The following is a 16962-nucleotide window of genomic DNA, read 5'->3' as shown; positions in this document are numbered from 1 at the left end:
CAGACCGATAGGACAGATTTGCATTTGGGAAGAGGAAAGAAAAGTTATCTTCTATCCGTTTAGATAATTGTTCCCAGTGACAACAAAAGGTTTGTCATATCATATATTCTACAATGTAGTCTACTTCTTCCATATATCATGCCAGTGATAATCTATGTGAGATAAAACGTGATATTTTTAAAAATCAACTTGAAATAAAATGGCTGACCCGGAAACAAACCTTCGAAATCGTGTCATTCATGTATATGTAAAGTGTTGAAGAAAAAAACTGTTGTAACTTAGTTCAGGTAAGGGAGGAGGGGGTAAGTTGTTTCAAACCAACAGCTCAATGTACCAGTCGTTTGTTCAGACACAGAACCAACCCCCCCCCCCCCCCTTTTTTTTAAATGTTTACTCGGAGTATATACGTTAAGTAATATAAAGATGAAATTAATTAATAATGAAAACTAAGTTGACCGATTAAAACATTAAAAAATAAATATTAGAATAGTTTTTTTTTTTTTTTGGGGGGGGGGGGGGTGGCATTTGTCTAAAAAAGTAAGTAACATTTTGTTTTCCTGTTGAAAGACCAACATTTTATGAGAATACATTTATCAATGTCTTAATCGCTTACCAGAATTGAAAATAAAAAATATATAGTTATTGCCTCTTTAACATTTGTTACATGTAAGAATATCAATACTACATTTTTTCAATTAACTAAAAAATGCCTGCACCAGAGTAACTGCTTACAATTTGGTATTTTAACAAGTGTAATATGATGTCCATAAACTATAATTGAATTTTACCTGATAAGTAATTATTGTTGAATTAATTAAAACCTACTTTCATTTTCAATATTTTAAAACCAGCCGCAAATAGCAAAAATGAGAGTTTGGTGGTGGACATGTTTTGGGGGATCCAAGTCAGTGGGAGTTGTATCAAATTATATACTTGCAATGATATCGAATGATTAAATGTAAAGAGTGAATATATTTACTGGGAATTTATTTAGAGTATACATAGAAGGTGACACTTGATATTTATAGTTGCAAATATGTTTCTTTATATGAACCTGCAGAATAGCGAATCATTTCAATAATGTGTGAACTTTTTTCATGACATCACAATGATAAAGGCACGTGCTTATCGTTTCACAGTTGCATCGTTAGCATACACTAGCGTCTTTTAATTTCATACATTTTAATACAGGAAAGATTGGTAGCAAACGTTTTACATTAATTTGTAAACAATGAACAGATTGTGTTCTACATCTATATGAATAAATCATGTGTACATCAAATAGGGAGGTTGAAAGGGGACTGGGCGATGAATGTTCATTAAAAAATGTTTTGTTTTTCCTAAACCGTTTTCCTATACTACAAATGATACACATCAATAGTGATCATTAAAAGAATGGTGAATATCATGAATATGGTAGGATGTTTTAATAAACTAATTTAATTAATTTAATACATTAATGTATTTGAATATATAATACTGAGAAGGAGGGGGCGGAACAATTGAACATTGAAACAAATAATCGACATCATTCTAATTTTATAGAGAAAATTTGTAGGAATACAAAATTAAATGAATTGGCCTACTATGTGCTTGAATAAAAAATCATATATTTATGCATACATATAATATTCTTTAGATTGAAGTGAGAACCTAAACATTATTTTTGTTCAGTCGATTACTTGAGTAACAGAAAGGCATAAGGCCTAAGAAAACAAATTGTTTGTTTCCGCTCTCCCGACCGACCCAAGCTTTTACCCCCCGACTCAAAACTTTTTTTTAAAGGATTTTTGATGGAAAATCGTTTATTTTCGTTTTTATCCAATTTGGAAAAACAAAATAATCAAAATTTTGGTCACAAAAATGCTTGAAGCAGTTACTCTTCTCAAGTCAGTGTAACTTAAACGTTTTGTTTCAAAATGGCTGTATGTTTCCATGTGTTGTAGATTTTATTAATGCTCTCATCATTGGCAGAGGAAGTATCTGCTATATGATATCATTTTTGTGTTTTCTTAAGACCAGCTTAATAGTCAGGAATGATATTAAAAGTATTTCTCATTTTATACCATTTATACCATACCAGTATCTAACCGACATGTATGGATACTGCAATATTAAAGGGAAAAAAAATACAAAATTTCCGACCAATCGACCCTACTTTTTTTCATCATGAAAGAGTGAAAGCGGAAACAAACTATTTTTTTTTGTTAGGCCTAAACCAGTGTTTTATTCAGAGCATTGTATACGTTGTATGCATGTATGTAAACCAAACCAGAATAGATTGTGGGACGTCAAAATAATCAATTTTCTTGGTTTTCAATACAAAAGAGTTCTACATCATGTCAGCCTCCCGTAAATACAATTTCTCACTTCAAACGTGCATTATACCTTAATTATGTAGTTTATTTTCAAAACAGCATGACCAATTGTGATAATTTAAAACACTTTATTAATATAAATAAAATGTATTTTTGACTTTCCTTCCGCTTTAAGTATTGTACCTTGATATTTCAAATACTCGGATATCTCAAAGTTTTAAACAGTCCCATCTAGTTCGAGATAACGAAGTTTGACTGAATTTTAAACGAACTCTTTTAAAAACGGGCTAAAATACAGACATTATCAGTTTCAGAGAGCAGTGATACGGAATCGGAAAACCACAGTGTGGTGATCCGGAAACTCGGATCAAACTCTGTAAAATTGACAGTATCAAGGAAGAAAAACTGATGGGTATATAATATGTATATTTACATTCCACATATATTTTGCATGTAAAGCTACTGCAGATATAGCACCATAACACAGACAGGGTACTTAATAAAGGTTAAATCACGAGTTTTAATTGTGACGTCACAAACGTTGAACGCTGTTAAGTGCAACGTCACAAACGAAAATCAAAGATCACGCTTGTGGCTGTTACTGTGGCTCTTCCATTAATTTGAACTTACCCATAGGATAATACAGTAATTTTGAGGTATAAGGCATGAAGGTAAAAAACATGTAAATATAAGCATTAAATCCTTATTCTAACGTGCGTTATTCAATTTGTATGCACACACCGTCGCAGTTATGAGACTATATATTTCAAAAAATAAGGATTCAATACTTAAATATATAGGTATATAATATGTATATATCATCCATTTTAGTTTGGATTTTTCTTCCCCACTCCTGTAATAATCCAGATATGCAGTTGGTTTTTTATTTCAATTTTAAAGAAAAGGTTAAGAAAACAATTAAGAAAAGAATCAGACAAATTATATACAAAAATGAACAAAAAAATAATATTTGAAATATTAAGCATTGTATCATATTAATGTATATATTATTAAATCTCGCACTTGTGCGGGGTATCATCAAGTACTAGAATGTAACAGTTGATGGTCTCCTTACAGGTTCTCTGTGTCTGACTGTTGACTGATAGGTTATACCAGTCTGTAGTATGTAACAGTTGATGGTCTCCTTACAGGTTCTCTGTGTCTGACTGTTGACTGATAGGTTATACCAGTCTGTAGTATGTAACAGTTGATGGTCTCTTTACAGGTTCCCAGGCTGTGTCTGGCTGTGCTGTTGACTGAGAGGTCAAAGAGAATATATGTGGTATAGTATTCATGTAATATCATCATGTTCATGTAGCTATACTATGTATTTTTAGGTCACCTGAGTCTCTCAGGAGACCCATTGCTATCTCACGTTTGTCGTCGTGTGTCATGATTCATAGACAGTTTAGTATACATCTTTTAAATGGATATGAGGGCAGTAGTCATTGTGTTAGTCCTGGGGTAAGAACTGTTACTCAAGAGCATAGGCCGGGGTCAACATCAATTTCTTACCCAGGAACTGACAATATAACTATTGCCCACATTCCCATTTGATGATTGATGTGTTAGATGAGGAGAAACATATCCTATTGGTAATGTCTGGGCTGGGGTATTGTCCAATTATCTGCCCAGGGGACAGTCAAAAATCAACCAGGGTTAAGGGAATAGCAAAGCATGGGACATAAGCCGGTAATTAACATGTATACATTGGTGGGTTCCCATTTTGCACACATTTGAGGATTTAGGTGTGAATTGTATTTTGATAGCAATTATAGTCTGTACTTTACATGGGGTAAAGACACAACTGCATTTTATCCATGTTTTATAACCACATCATAAAAGTTACATTCTGTATTTCATAGGTGAATTGTAAATAAGAACATACTGAAGATATGTGTCACATTTGAAAAACAGTGTTTCAATCCAATCAGACAGAAGGCAAATCCTGTGTCGGCCCTCATTTCTATAACTAAGTTATGGTGATGTGTGTGTGGAGAGAGAGAGAGAGAGAGAGAGAGAGAGAGAGAGAGAGAGAGAGAGAGAGTAAACATAGATTGAAGGTACATGTTTGAGAGTAAGCAGTAATTGATATAGTAGATGTAGATTTTTACGAGTTTGAGAAAAGGTTAATAAAGCAACTAAGAAAAAAATCAGACACTATGTTTACATAAATAAACCAAAAAATATGGATCAACATATAATTATACCCCCGCTCCAAAGGAGAGGGGGTATACTGTTTTACCCTTGTGTGTCTGTCCGTCTGTCTGTCTATCCGTCTGTCTGTATGTCCGTCCGTAACAAAAATTTCTGTCGCATTTATCTGAGCAACAATTTATCGCAGATGCTTGAAATTTTTACACAGTGTTTGTTAAGGCATGCCATATCACGGGATATATTTTTGTACCAATCAGACGTCAACTTATTGTTAAATGACGACTTTGTTTATTTTTAGCCAACATTTTCAAACAAATTTTCCTCAAAGATTTCTCAGCAGCTATTAATCGCAGATGCTTGAAATTTAACACACTATTTGTTTAGGCATGCCATATTATGGGATATATTTCTGTACCAATCGGATGCCAGCTTTCTGTTAAATGTCGACTTTGCTTATTTTGCATATTTACATCAGAGCGGGGGTATCACTAGTGAGCATTGGCTCACAGATATCTTGTGAAGCATTGTATCATATAAATGTATGTAATATTAAATCCCGCAATTGCGCGGGATATCATCAAGTACTAGAATGTAACAGTTGATGGTCTCTTTACAGGTTCCCAGGCTGTGTTTGACTGTGCTGTTGACTGAAAGATCAAAGAGAGAATATATGTGGTATAGTATTCATGTAATATCACCATGTTCATGTAACTATACTCTGTATTATTAGGTCACCTGAGTCTCTCAGGAGACCCATAGCTATCTCATGTTTGTCGTCGTGTGTCATTCATAGACATTTTAGTATACATCTTTTAAATGGGTATGAGGGCAGTGGTCATTGTGTTAGTACTGGGACAAGAACTGTTGCCCGAGAGCATAGGCCGAGGTCAACATCAATTTTTTACCCAGGAACTGACAATATAACTATTGCCCACATTCCCATTTGATTATTGATGTGTTAGATGAGGAGAAACATACCTTTGTGGTAATTTCAGGGCTCATTTATCTAGGGGGCAGTCACAAATCAACCAGGGTTAAGGGAATAGCAAAGCATGGGACATAAGCCAGTATTTAACATGTATACACTGGTGGGTTCCCATTTTGCACAAGTTTGAGGATTAGGTGTGAATTGTATTTTGATAGCAATTAAAGAAAGTAATAATGAGAGAGAAAGAGAGAGAGATAACATGTCTAAGAAAATATACATATGTTTAGCAGAATAAGTAAGTCAGAGAAAAGAGAGAGTGAGAGAGATATTACATGTCTGAGAGAATAAGTAAGATGCATATGTTTACATGTATAAGAGCAAGTATCAGAGAGAGAGAGAGAGAGAGAGAGAGAGAGAGAAAGAGAGAGAGAGAGAGAGAGAGAGAGAGAGAGAGAGAGAGAGAGCAAACAGACATGTTATACAGAACAATAAATATTAAATGATAGATATGGAACAACAAGAGTAAGGGAGTAAGAGACAAAGTTTAGTTGAGTTCATCTGAAAGAGAGAGAGATAGATAGAGAGAAGAGAGGGGTGATAGAAAACAAGATTACATGTTAGAAGAGAGAGAGAGAGAGAGGTTTGGTAGTGAAAGTGTGAGGGATAGAGAGAACAGTTAGAAAGCAAGAGAACAGATTTAATGAGAGATAAGAAGTACATGTTTAGCTGTGAAATCATGAGATAGTGAGAGAAAGTAATAATAAAAGAATGAAATTGATTACATGTCTGAGAGAAATAGAATGATGCATATGTTTAACAGAGTAAGTCAGAGAAGAGAGAGAGAGAGAGAATACATGTCTGAGAAAAATAGTTAGATGCACATGTTTACATACTAAGTCTGTGAGTAAGAAACAGAGACTACATGTCTGAGAGAATAAGATGCACATGTTTACATGTATATAAGAGTAAGTCACAAGAGAGAGAGAGAGAGAGACTACATGCCTGAGAGAATAAGATGCACATGTTTACATGTATAAGAGTAAGTCACAAGAGAAAGAGAGAGAGAGAGAGAGAGAGACTACATGTCTGAGAGAATAAGATGCACATGTTTACATGTATAAGAGTAAGTCACAAGAGAGAGAGAGAGAGAGAGAGAGAGAGAGAGAGAGAGACTACATGTCTGAGAGAATAAGATGCACATGTTTACATGTATAAGAGTAAGTCACAAGAAAGAGAGAGAGAAAGAAAGACTACATGTCTGAGAGAATAAGTAACAGGGCTCGACATTAACGCTTGTCCGCTTGTCCGGTACCAGTTAAAAAAATATGCGGACAAGTGAATATTGCTGGCCAATTGTCCGACTGGACAAGTGCATTTTTTATGTAAAGAAATCTCCAAAAGAAAGTTTTGTGATAAGTTTATCGATTAGTTATTTTGAATTTCGATCCCGACATCAAATTGCAATGCAATTGAGTTACCGTATATACTCGCCTATAAGTATTGTTCGCCTATAAGTCGGTTGCCATTTTTCAAGTTTATTTTCAAGATTTTGCCATTGACCCTCTTATAAGTCGGGTAATTTTTTCTGGATAATCAGTCTACAGATTGCCAATCAAATAAGCACATTTTATCAAGCATGACTATATTCTAGATAAAAAAATATTGGTGTTTGACCCCTTTGTTATTTTTTCTAGATGCAATGCATTTTAAAAATGTTGTGTTCAGTTAAGACATCTATCCTGGATGAATAACTTTCGATTTTGGACGCCATTTTTTTTTATTGATACACTGATGAAAACTTGGTGTAAGCTATAAAAATATTTAAAATACTATTGAAAATAAAATGATAGACATAAGTGATTTTGATCCCCTGTTGACTGATTAAGATGGTATAGCCCCTTTTAAAAGTGGCGTGTTAGCTTGTGTTGTTTTAGGTGACATGCCACCTACAGCCACCAATATATCATCACCTCATGTGTAATTAATTATGAATAATTATAAAACGATCTTTATTTTTTTTTTAAACAGACCAGCAATTATTCTTGTGTTTAATTTTTAAGTATTAAACAGAAATTGCTGTTCTCTAATTCCACTAGATCGCTTTTAGACGCCATGTTTTTAATAGTTTTCTGTAAACAGAGTTATCTTTCTTGAAGTTTGTAACTTACGATTTTGGACGCCATTTTATTTTTTAAACACTCATTACAATTTGATTATAGCTCAAAAACTATTTTAAATGCTACTGGAAATAAAATGACAGTGATTTTATCCCCTACTGACTGATTAGGGTTGGTAATTAGCCTCCTTAACTCAGTGTTGGCTTGTGTTGTTTTAAGTACAGTTATACCTACACCTATTATCACCTCAAGCGTAAATAATTGCCTGTTTAAATAAAAAATGCTATCAAATAAACCTTGTTCATATTGTACTCTTGATCGGGATTGAAGTTCACTAATTTCAAACAACTTTCAAGGTGTGGATCTTAGTTCTTACAAAGTACCAAACACATATGTTAAGAAAAAGAAAGGACGAAAAGGTAGCAAAGATAAAGGATTATGGAAAGAAATGTAACTTATTTTAGGTTTCATTCATCATTGATAGACTATGATGACTTTCCATGTTTAGTTTAAAAAACAGCTGAGAAATCAATATAACAGTTACATGTATTTTTAAACCTGATGCTAAATTTAAAATGTCTTGTATTTTGCCATGACAAAGCTACAGCTGACAATTCATGTTTAATGTTACAGTATATGGAACAAATACATGTACATATAGGAAAGACACTTTAAGTTTCCATTTAAAAAGTCAGGTTATTAATTATAGCTAGAGTAATCAAAAAATGATTTTATTTTAGTAATAGAGTACTGTAGTTTTCAAGTTGACAATATTTGATCTTTAATATTGAAAATTTTTCGGACAAGTGAAGTTGAAGTTCGGACAAGTAAATGTTTTGGTCACTTGTCCGAATTGACAAGTAGGAAAAAAAGTTAATGTAGAGCCCTGAGTAAGATGCACATGTGTACATGTAAAAGAGTAAGTATCTGAGAGAGAGAGAGAGAGAGAGAGAGAGAGAGAGAGAGAGAGAGAGAGAAAGACTACATGTCTGAGAGAATAAGTAAGATGCACATGTTTACATAAAAGATAGAAAGTGTTTACATGTTTATTTATGAAATAATGAAAGACAGAGGCTTAGAGAAAGAATGTAAAATTAGAGATAGTGAATGAAGGAGTAATAATGTGAGAGAGAGAGAGAGAGACAAACACAGAGAGAGAGAGAGATTACATGTCTAAGAGAAATAGAAAGATGCATATGTTAAACAGAGAGTAACTCAGAGAGAAAAAGAGAGAGGAATTACAATAGTAAGATGCACAGAGAGAGAGAGAGAGAGAGAAAGAGAGAGATTACATCTTTGAGAGTAAGATATATTTAGTACATGTACATGTTTAATGGAGTTTGTCTGAAAGACAGAAATAGATAGAAAGAGAGAGCAAAAATACATGTTTAGAAGAGAAATCTGAGGAGACAGAGAAAAAGCATGTGTTAGAAAAAAAAAATCAGAGAGAGAGGAGGAATAAGATCGATCGAGAGAGAGAGAGAGAGAGAGAGAGAGAGAGAGAGAGAGAGAGAGGCCAAGAGTGCATGTTTAGTATTGAAATTGTGAGAAACAGAGATTGAGAGAAAGAAATAGAAAGAGCAGGAGTACATGTTAGGTAAATTGAGACAGTAAATACCCGGTAATTGAATTAACTTAATTGTGATGTGTACTCTACATCTTATTTTTTTTTCTCTCTGACTTTGTCTGCTAGATAATCATATAGTACACTTTCTCAATTATGTACACATCCAAGAGAGAGGAACAGAGATAAAGAAATGTAGGGATAAAGAGAGAGAGAGAGAGGAGAGAGAGAGAGAGAGAGCACCTCTTTCTCACTCAGCAATCTTATGTTGTATTTTTCTACTGGTTGAGTGTCTCTATAATCAGAACCAGAATAATAGACCGTCAATTATCCAAGTAGAGAAAATATATTAATCTTTAAAAAACCCAAATATATTTCTTTTAAAATTTGACATTGAATGTTTATACAAACAATAATAATCCTAAAACTCTTTATTTTCATTGAACAGGTTATGACCCAGACCGCCCACATCATGGACACAGCAAGCTCCCAATACACCACAGCAAGCTCCCCGTACAAAGTACATCAATGTTCTAAGTGTCCGGGGGACACAGCGTACCATTGTGTATCGTGTCCATGTGATCTGTGTCCCCAGTGTAAAGAGAACCATGTAAAAGATCTCCAAACAATAGACCATGATGTTGTGTCACACCGTGATAAAATCAACTACATCCCAACACAAGAGATCTGTGTGAGACATCCTCGCCATGTTTATACAAAGTACTGTGAGCCTTGTCAAGTTCCTGCCTGTAATAATTGCCAAACACATAGAAAACACAAGAAGATAAATGTTAAAACAGCCTATAAAACAAAGCGACAACAACACAGAGGAACCATTCACACCATCAGAAGTGAGGCTCTCTTTTACAGACCTGTTCTCCTGACAGGAATCAAAGCTGATGTCAAAACCTGTCACACAGAATTCTCCCCCCTTCAATCAGAGATGTTAACAAAGGCCCAGAGACTGAAGGATCTCATTGACTATGTGGTATATGATCTATTGAACAATGTGTTATGTTACTTTGATTTCAAACACAGATGTAAAAAACAAAAGATAAAAATGATCAGACATATTGTCAGACTAAGGAGATATGAACACAGATATGTACAGCCAGCATTCACATTCAGTGCACTACAATTCCTCTCCTTCACAAAGACAGCCCTCCCCCAGATACATCTTACACTCCACACCAGCCAGCTCTCCATGACTGAGTCACTCAACAAGGAGGATGTGATGGAGTCACTGAGTGCAATCCAAATCACAGAGAGAGGAAACCGACGCGTAGGAAACCAGTGTCTGCTGAAACTGACGTCTGGTGCTGAGCTCCATCAATCTCTCACACTGACAGGTGTTGGTCGTTGTGAACACATTTCCTGTGTGACATCAGACCGGGTCTGGGTCAGTGATTATAACAATCTCATGTTGACAGACACAACAGGTGTCCCTCTACATCGTGTGGAGGATTCACGTAGTAATTTATTTGGATTACACACAGTGAACAGTGAGAGTGAACTGATTTATATAGATAGGAATTATAACATCAACAAACTGTCAAAGGATATGAAAACAACCACCACATTTATAGAGAGAACAGACTCTACATGGGAACCATACTGTGTGTACTGGTCCCCGTCCACTGGGGATCTACTGGTCGCGATGTATAACATTGATACAAAGACAGGCAAGGTAACCCGGTACAACCAGAGTGGACAACTCACACAGACCATACAGAACAACAAAACAGGACGGGGACTGTATAGATTACCTATCTATATAACAGAGAACAACAATGGGGATGTCGTGGTGTCTGACTGGTGGTCTGGTGTAGTGGTGACAGAGCGTGGAGGAAGACATCGTTTCTCCTACACAGGACCTCCATCAGGATCAGGACTAATGCCATATGGAATCTGTACTGACGCGCTGTCACACATCCTGGTGTGTGATGGTAGAACCATCACAGTACAGATGATAAATAAGGACGGTCAGTTCCTGTCACATCTACTGACAAAATCACAAGAGATGGGTAAACCATGTAGCCTGAGTTATGATGTCAACACTCACCGTCTCTGGGTCGGATCACTGGACAACAACAAGGTGTGTGTCTACAGGTATATCACCAGACAGGACGCTCTGACAGGTAAGTCTGAGTCATTATCATTCACATTAATTAGATATAGATAACTAAGACACACAGTCCGTGTTAATTATCAGTCAATAAGATACATGTAAGACATGTTTATCTGTGTGATTGTTTGTCAATATAAACAACTCATTGTTACAGGGTTAGCTGTATCTACCAGTCATTGGGATTCAGTGTTTATCTTAAATAAACAGAAATTAGATACATCATTTTATTAATTAAATGTACAGTTACATGTCATTGTAATTAGTGAATAGAAATAGCAGGTTGTTGTATTTAATTATGAAATATATAGAGTGACTCATGTATTTGTAATTGGTTATGTTGTGACATGTTAATTGACTTAATTCAATTATTTAGATAAATATTAAAGAAAGTGTCATGGTAATCAGTTTAAAGTTTTAATTGGTAGATGTAGCTCTCTCATTACATATACTGTATGTATTAATTACAGCTAATTAATGCCTTGTTGTAGATGAACACAGACCCCGTCCTGATGGAGACACCCGATACACGACACATCCTCACAACACAACTCATCAACTAAACGAAAGTAAAACTCACTGACGCATGTACCGGTATTTGTAATCAGTTATTTTGTGACATGTTAATTGACTTAATTCAATTATTTAGAAAAATATTAAAGAAAGTGTCATGGTAATTGGGTTAAAGTTTTAATTTGTAGATGTAGCTCTATCATTAATTAATTAACAGCTAATTAATGACTTGTTGTAGATGAACACAGAGCCCGTCCTGATGAGGACGCTATGTCCAGCTCAACACCAGCCGTATAATGGAGATAGCTGGGATATTGACAGGTTGTAAATGTTTCTGTACAAATCTAGTCTGCTCTCAAAACCACACATGTTGTTTGTCACTTTGTTCAACATCTGCAGCTGAAATTGAGCTGTGTATAATTCACATGGACTGTAATACTGACTCCTGTTTATTTCACACTTTGTGATCATCCAAACATGGCTGTCTGTTGCTGAGTGAGAAACATCATGTTATACAAGTTTTATTTTCTGAATGTGGAATATTATAAAACAAATATCCACATAAAGTCTATAATGTTAAACTGAACAATTATAAATTGTAAATGTCAGATCATTATCAATTTGAAAATGTATCTTTGTTTTGCTAATTGTGCCATTATTATACCCCATGTAATGGAATTGTTAGAGAATAATGACTTCGACCTAAGAATTTTATCATGTTTAATATGAAACTTTTAAGGTATTTAGGACACAATGTGTAGATGTGCTAATTACTAAGAAGTTCTGATTCATTTATCTTTCTCGTAATTTTAGCCCCATTGAACTTAGAATTTTGTCCAAATGTTGAATTTAGCAATGATTTTGTTTGTAGGTAGTTAGAACACAATGTGTTGATTTCTAGGAAATTTTAATTACAATGTTTTGTCTTCAAATTTTGAACCATTAGAATTTAGTATGTTGCTGTTTATGACAAATGATTAAATATGTGCATAATTGCAGAAAGTTTTGATCTGATGATGTTTTGCTAGTAATGCCCTTTATCATTTTTAGCTAACTGAGCTGAAAGCTCAAGTGAGCCTTTCTGATCACATTTTGTCTGTTGTCTGTCCGTCTGTTTGTTTGTCTGTCCTCTGTCCGTCAACTTTTCACATTTTCAACATCTCCCCCAGAACTACTGGGTCAATTTCAACCAAACTTGGCACAAAGCACCCTTGGGCAAAGAAGATTCAAAGTTGTGAAAATTAAGGAACGTGCCCCTTTTCAAGGGGAGATAATTAGGATTTATGTATCCCAACCTGAGAGAAATTCAAAGCCACCCTCCCATCCCTTTAATTAAGGTGGTATGGAACATCTGTCAATAATGATGTGAATTAAAGTACATTACTATTGAAATACTTTCATTGGTTTAGAATTTTCTTTCACAATATTTTACCATAAAATATGTTTTAGAAAATTTTGGAAAAGTAATAAATTTTTCAAACCCGACTCGAACTCGTGACTTACAGGTCCGTAGTGAGCCCTCTAACCCACTGCACTGCGCTGTAAGGTAACAATGATGGGAAAGAAACTATAATTTATAAAATTACACTTGATTTATTGTTTATTTCGATAAATAATATGACACAACATGAAGGTGTCCCATACCACCTTACATGTAAATAATGAATTTTAATCAAAATTTTGATTTATTCTGTTCATTTAACAAATTTTTCAAAAGAGCGGTCCCCATACAATTCCCCTCAGTTGCAATCAGCCGGTACCAGAATTACATGCTTCCAGATTTACTTTTTTGTGTACTGCGTCATCAGAAAGCAGTGTAGAATGCCAACTTAATGCATACTCTGCCATTCATGATGTGTAGCATTGTCAAGTAATGGGAGAACATGGGGTGTTTGAGCTTGCTCACTCTTTCCTTCTTGTCCAAGTATTTGGTATTAATCATTTAATACTATTATAAATTATTTTTTTTTTATTTCTTGCAGACAAGCTGCTTTTTAAACGCCTTCAGGGGGAAACAGTAGAAAACCTTCCCGGATTACCCATAATTCCAATGGAGTTACAGAAGCCAAATAATTACTGGTCATCAACGGACTTTGTGTTCTGTGCGTGAACTCTACATAAACGTTTCATGAATGGACTCTGTATCTGTGTAGGTGAACAAAAATAACGCGTCATCAATGGACACTGTTGCTGTGTATGTGAACTCTGCACAAAAATAACGCGTCATCAATGGTCTCTGCGTTCTGTGTACATGAAATCTGCACAAAAATAATGTATCTGTGTGCGTGAACTCTACATATATAACGCGCCATCGATGGACTCTGTATCCGTGTGCGTGAACTCTACATATATAACGCATCCTCAATAGACTCTGTGTTCTGTGTACCTAATCTCTTTATGAATAAGGCATCATCAATGGACTCTGTCTTTTGTGTACGTGAACTCTACTGTAATTTGTTATCATACGTTTTTTGTCAATTTTATCTAAGTGTAAATTTTGTCAGTATATATTAATATGTTTTACATATCTAAGCTCCTGAAATTTCTGGTATCATTCGGTGCTAGGACGGAGATGTCCATTACAATTGTAGCCAATGTGTCACATATTGTTTTTTTTGTAATTTTGATTTTTACACAAGAAATCTTGTATGTTTTAATAAACATTATATTCAAAGGGGAATAACTCAAAATGTGTATTTTTCAGTCAGGATGAAAAAACAGTTATTCCCCTTAGATAATTTTCATAAGATGAAGTTTTACTTAAAAATGAGAAATGAATTTGATGGTGTTTATCCGTGACAGTTTTATTGGTAGGATTGATCATTTGGAAAGAAGTGATCTGATAAGCTTTTGATAAGAATTTGATAAGTTTTCGATGGTTTTTTTTTATACAATGTTATGTAGTTTTAATTTAAATATATTAATAGTTGATGTTGGTTTTTAATTCATTAAGTTTGAGCTGTGTGTGTGTAACAATTGGTGCATCATATATTGCTTGTTATGCTCAGAAGGTCACAATGACCCAATTAGAATCATGGTAGTTTATAGTGAAACTATTTTAGAACTTATCTATTTATTTGAAAAAATAAACTAACTTGTGTTTTAGAAATGATGTACCAATAATTATACCAGAAGTCATAAACTCATGTATATATCAATTTGAAAGTAGGTCATGATGACCTCAATTTGTATTTAGCATGTTGTTAATCCTATGTGTTTGTTAATGGTGTTTAAGCACATTTCTCACACTCTGTATCTCTGTTGAACAGATAGATAGGACAACTCAAGTTAATGTCATTTATTTGGAGAAATATTGTACGCAAGTTTAAGCGAGATGATTTTTTGGTGTTTACCCACACAATAAACCTGATGAAATACATTTATAACGTATATATATAGTATTATGTTTATTTTTATTGTGTTTACTCTTACCATGAAAAACATAATACTTGTATACAAATGATGTTTGGGGAAATGTAGCGAGCTGTAGATAAAAGTCAATAAACTTGAAGTAACATGTCTATATTGTTTGTCTTTTTTCATAGTCAGGCAGTACTGCAATACTTGGTACAAAATGAGGACATGGATTAATCAGACAGACTTCACCCTTGTTAACAGTTCAACGTATTCAGACAATACTAGCGCATCATGGAAAATATGCCAGCAGAGCAATTGCTATTCATAATGCCGTGTTCACTAAATAATCTTTGTTTATTACTTATATTGCATTTCACCACTCGCAAATACCCTGTATTAGCCTAGACCTAGACATTTAGGTATTGCATCAAAAATAAACATTCCGACTTTAATGTATCCTTTATGACGTCATAGTATACAGACAGAGCAGTTGCGATTATAGAAAAATAATTGCAGTTCCTCTGTATAGGCTTACAGTGGGAAAGAACAATGGATATGCAAATATTTTATTATGGCAGCTTGGTTCATCCTTAAGCAGTATTATAAACTGCTAAAACACTGTTATTATACTGTAGTTTTTTAGCTCACCTGAACAAAAGGTTCGAGGGAGCTTTACTAATCACCTGTTGTCCGGCGTCTGTCTGTAAACTTTTTACATTTTTGACTTTTTCTTTAACACCACTGGGCCAAATTTAACCAAACTTCTTATGGAAAGGGGATTTTAAATTATGAAAATAAAGCGCGCAGCCCTCTTCCAACGAGGGATTATTAAGAAACAGTGAGGATATTTTTTTCTCTAAAACCACTGGGCCAAATTTAAACAAACTTAATAAAAAGTATTCTTATGGAAAGGAGATTTTAAATTGTGAAAATAAAGCGCGCAGCCCTCTTCCAAAGAGGGATAATTAAGAAACAGTGAGTATAGGGTGTGTGTCCTTAAAAATCTACTTCTCAAGAACAACTGAACCAGAAATACCAAAATTCACACAAAAGCTTGCTTATTAGTGAAAATCAATTACTATAGTGAAAATTATAAAAATCATGACCCTCAGACCTAAACTGGGGCTTCAGTCGCGTGTAGAAAAGATAATGTTTAAAAATCTTCATGAGAACCACTACAGCAGAAATGCCAAAATTTACACCAAAGATTGTTTCTATAGTAAAGATTCTAAAATATAAAAATCGTGACCCTCGAACCAAAACTGGAGCTGCAGGCAGGGTTCAAATTTTGATTTAGAAATACATAGGAAAAATGTAAAAATTGTCCTCTCAAGAACCATTGCACCAGAAGTGCCAATATTTACACCAAAGCTTGTTTTTATGGTGAATATTTTAAATTGTAAAAATCGACACCATCGGACCAAAACTAGGCCTCCAGGCGGGGTTAAAAATTTAACATAGAAATACGTTGGAAATTTTAAAAAATCTTCTCAAGAACCACTGCAGCAGAAATGCCATTATCTACTCAAAAGCTTGTTTATACAGTGAAAAAATTGGGGTCTGACGCGAGGTTCAAAGTTTAACGAATATAGAAAAATATCATAAAATCTTCTGATAAAGAACCACAATGCTTCAATTTGTGAGATTACTATGCAGGCATCCTTAAATAATGTAATAAATAAAGGCGTGACCACAGGACCAAGACTGGGGCCCAAAAAGACGTTCAAAGTTTAACATAGAAATATATATTATAAATCAAAGGCCTGAAGGCCTGAGCGGCGCATCGCATTGAAGGTAGCTAAAAACATCACTACAAGTTGTTTAATATCGCCATTCTACACATGGGGAAGGTGGCGTGCTTTTCCTCATTCAGTTGGACATCG

The 16962-nt window shown here is 34.5% G+C and overlaps 1 protein-coding gene across 1 annotated transcript; it reads left to right on the top strand.

Moving 5' to 3' along the window:
• The first annotated feature begins 3797 nt into the window (after positions 1 to 3797).
• Positions 3798 to 15243, top strand: LOC128171443 (uncharacterized). The gene is made up of 5 exons (XM_052837234.1): positions 3798 to 3976; positions 9533 to 11222; positions 11701 to 11778; positions 11961 to 12043; positions 13705 to 15243. The coding sequence occupies exons 1-4, from the start codon at positions 3875 to 3877 to the stop codon at positions 12017 to 12019; spliced, it is 1929 nt and encodes a 642-aa protein (XP_052693194.1). The 5' UTR covers positions 3798 to 3874; the 3' UTR covers positions 12020 to 12043; positions 13705 to 15243.
• Positions 15244 to 16962: the final 1719 nt, after the last annotated feature.

The sequence above is a fragment of the Crassostrea angulata genome, chromosome 2 (assembly GCF_025612915.1).
Source record: "Crassostrea angulata isolate pt1a10 chromosome 2, ASM2561291v2, whole genome shotgun sequence".
Lineage (NCBI taxonomy): Eukaryota > Metazoa > Mollusca > Bivalvia > Ostreida > Ostreidae > Magallana > Magallana angulata.
Note: the sequence above shows the minus strand (reverse complement) of the source record. Positions and strands in the feature narration are given on the sequence as shown.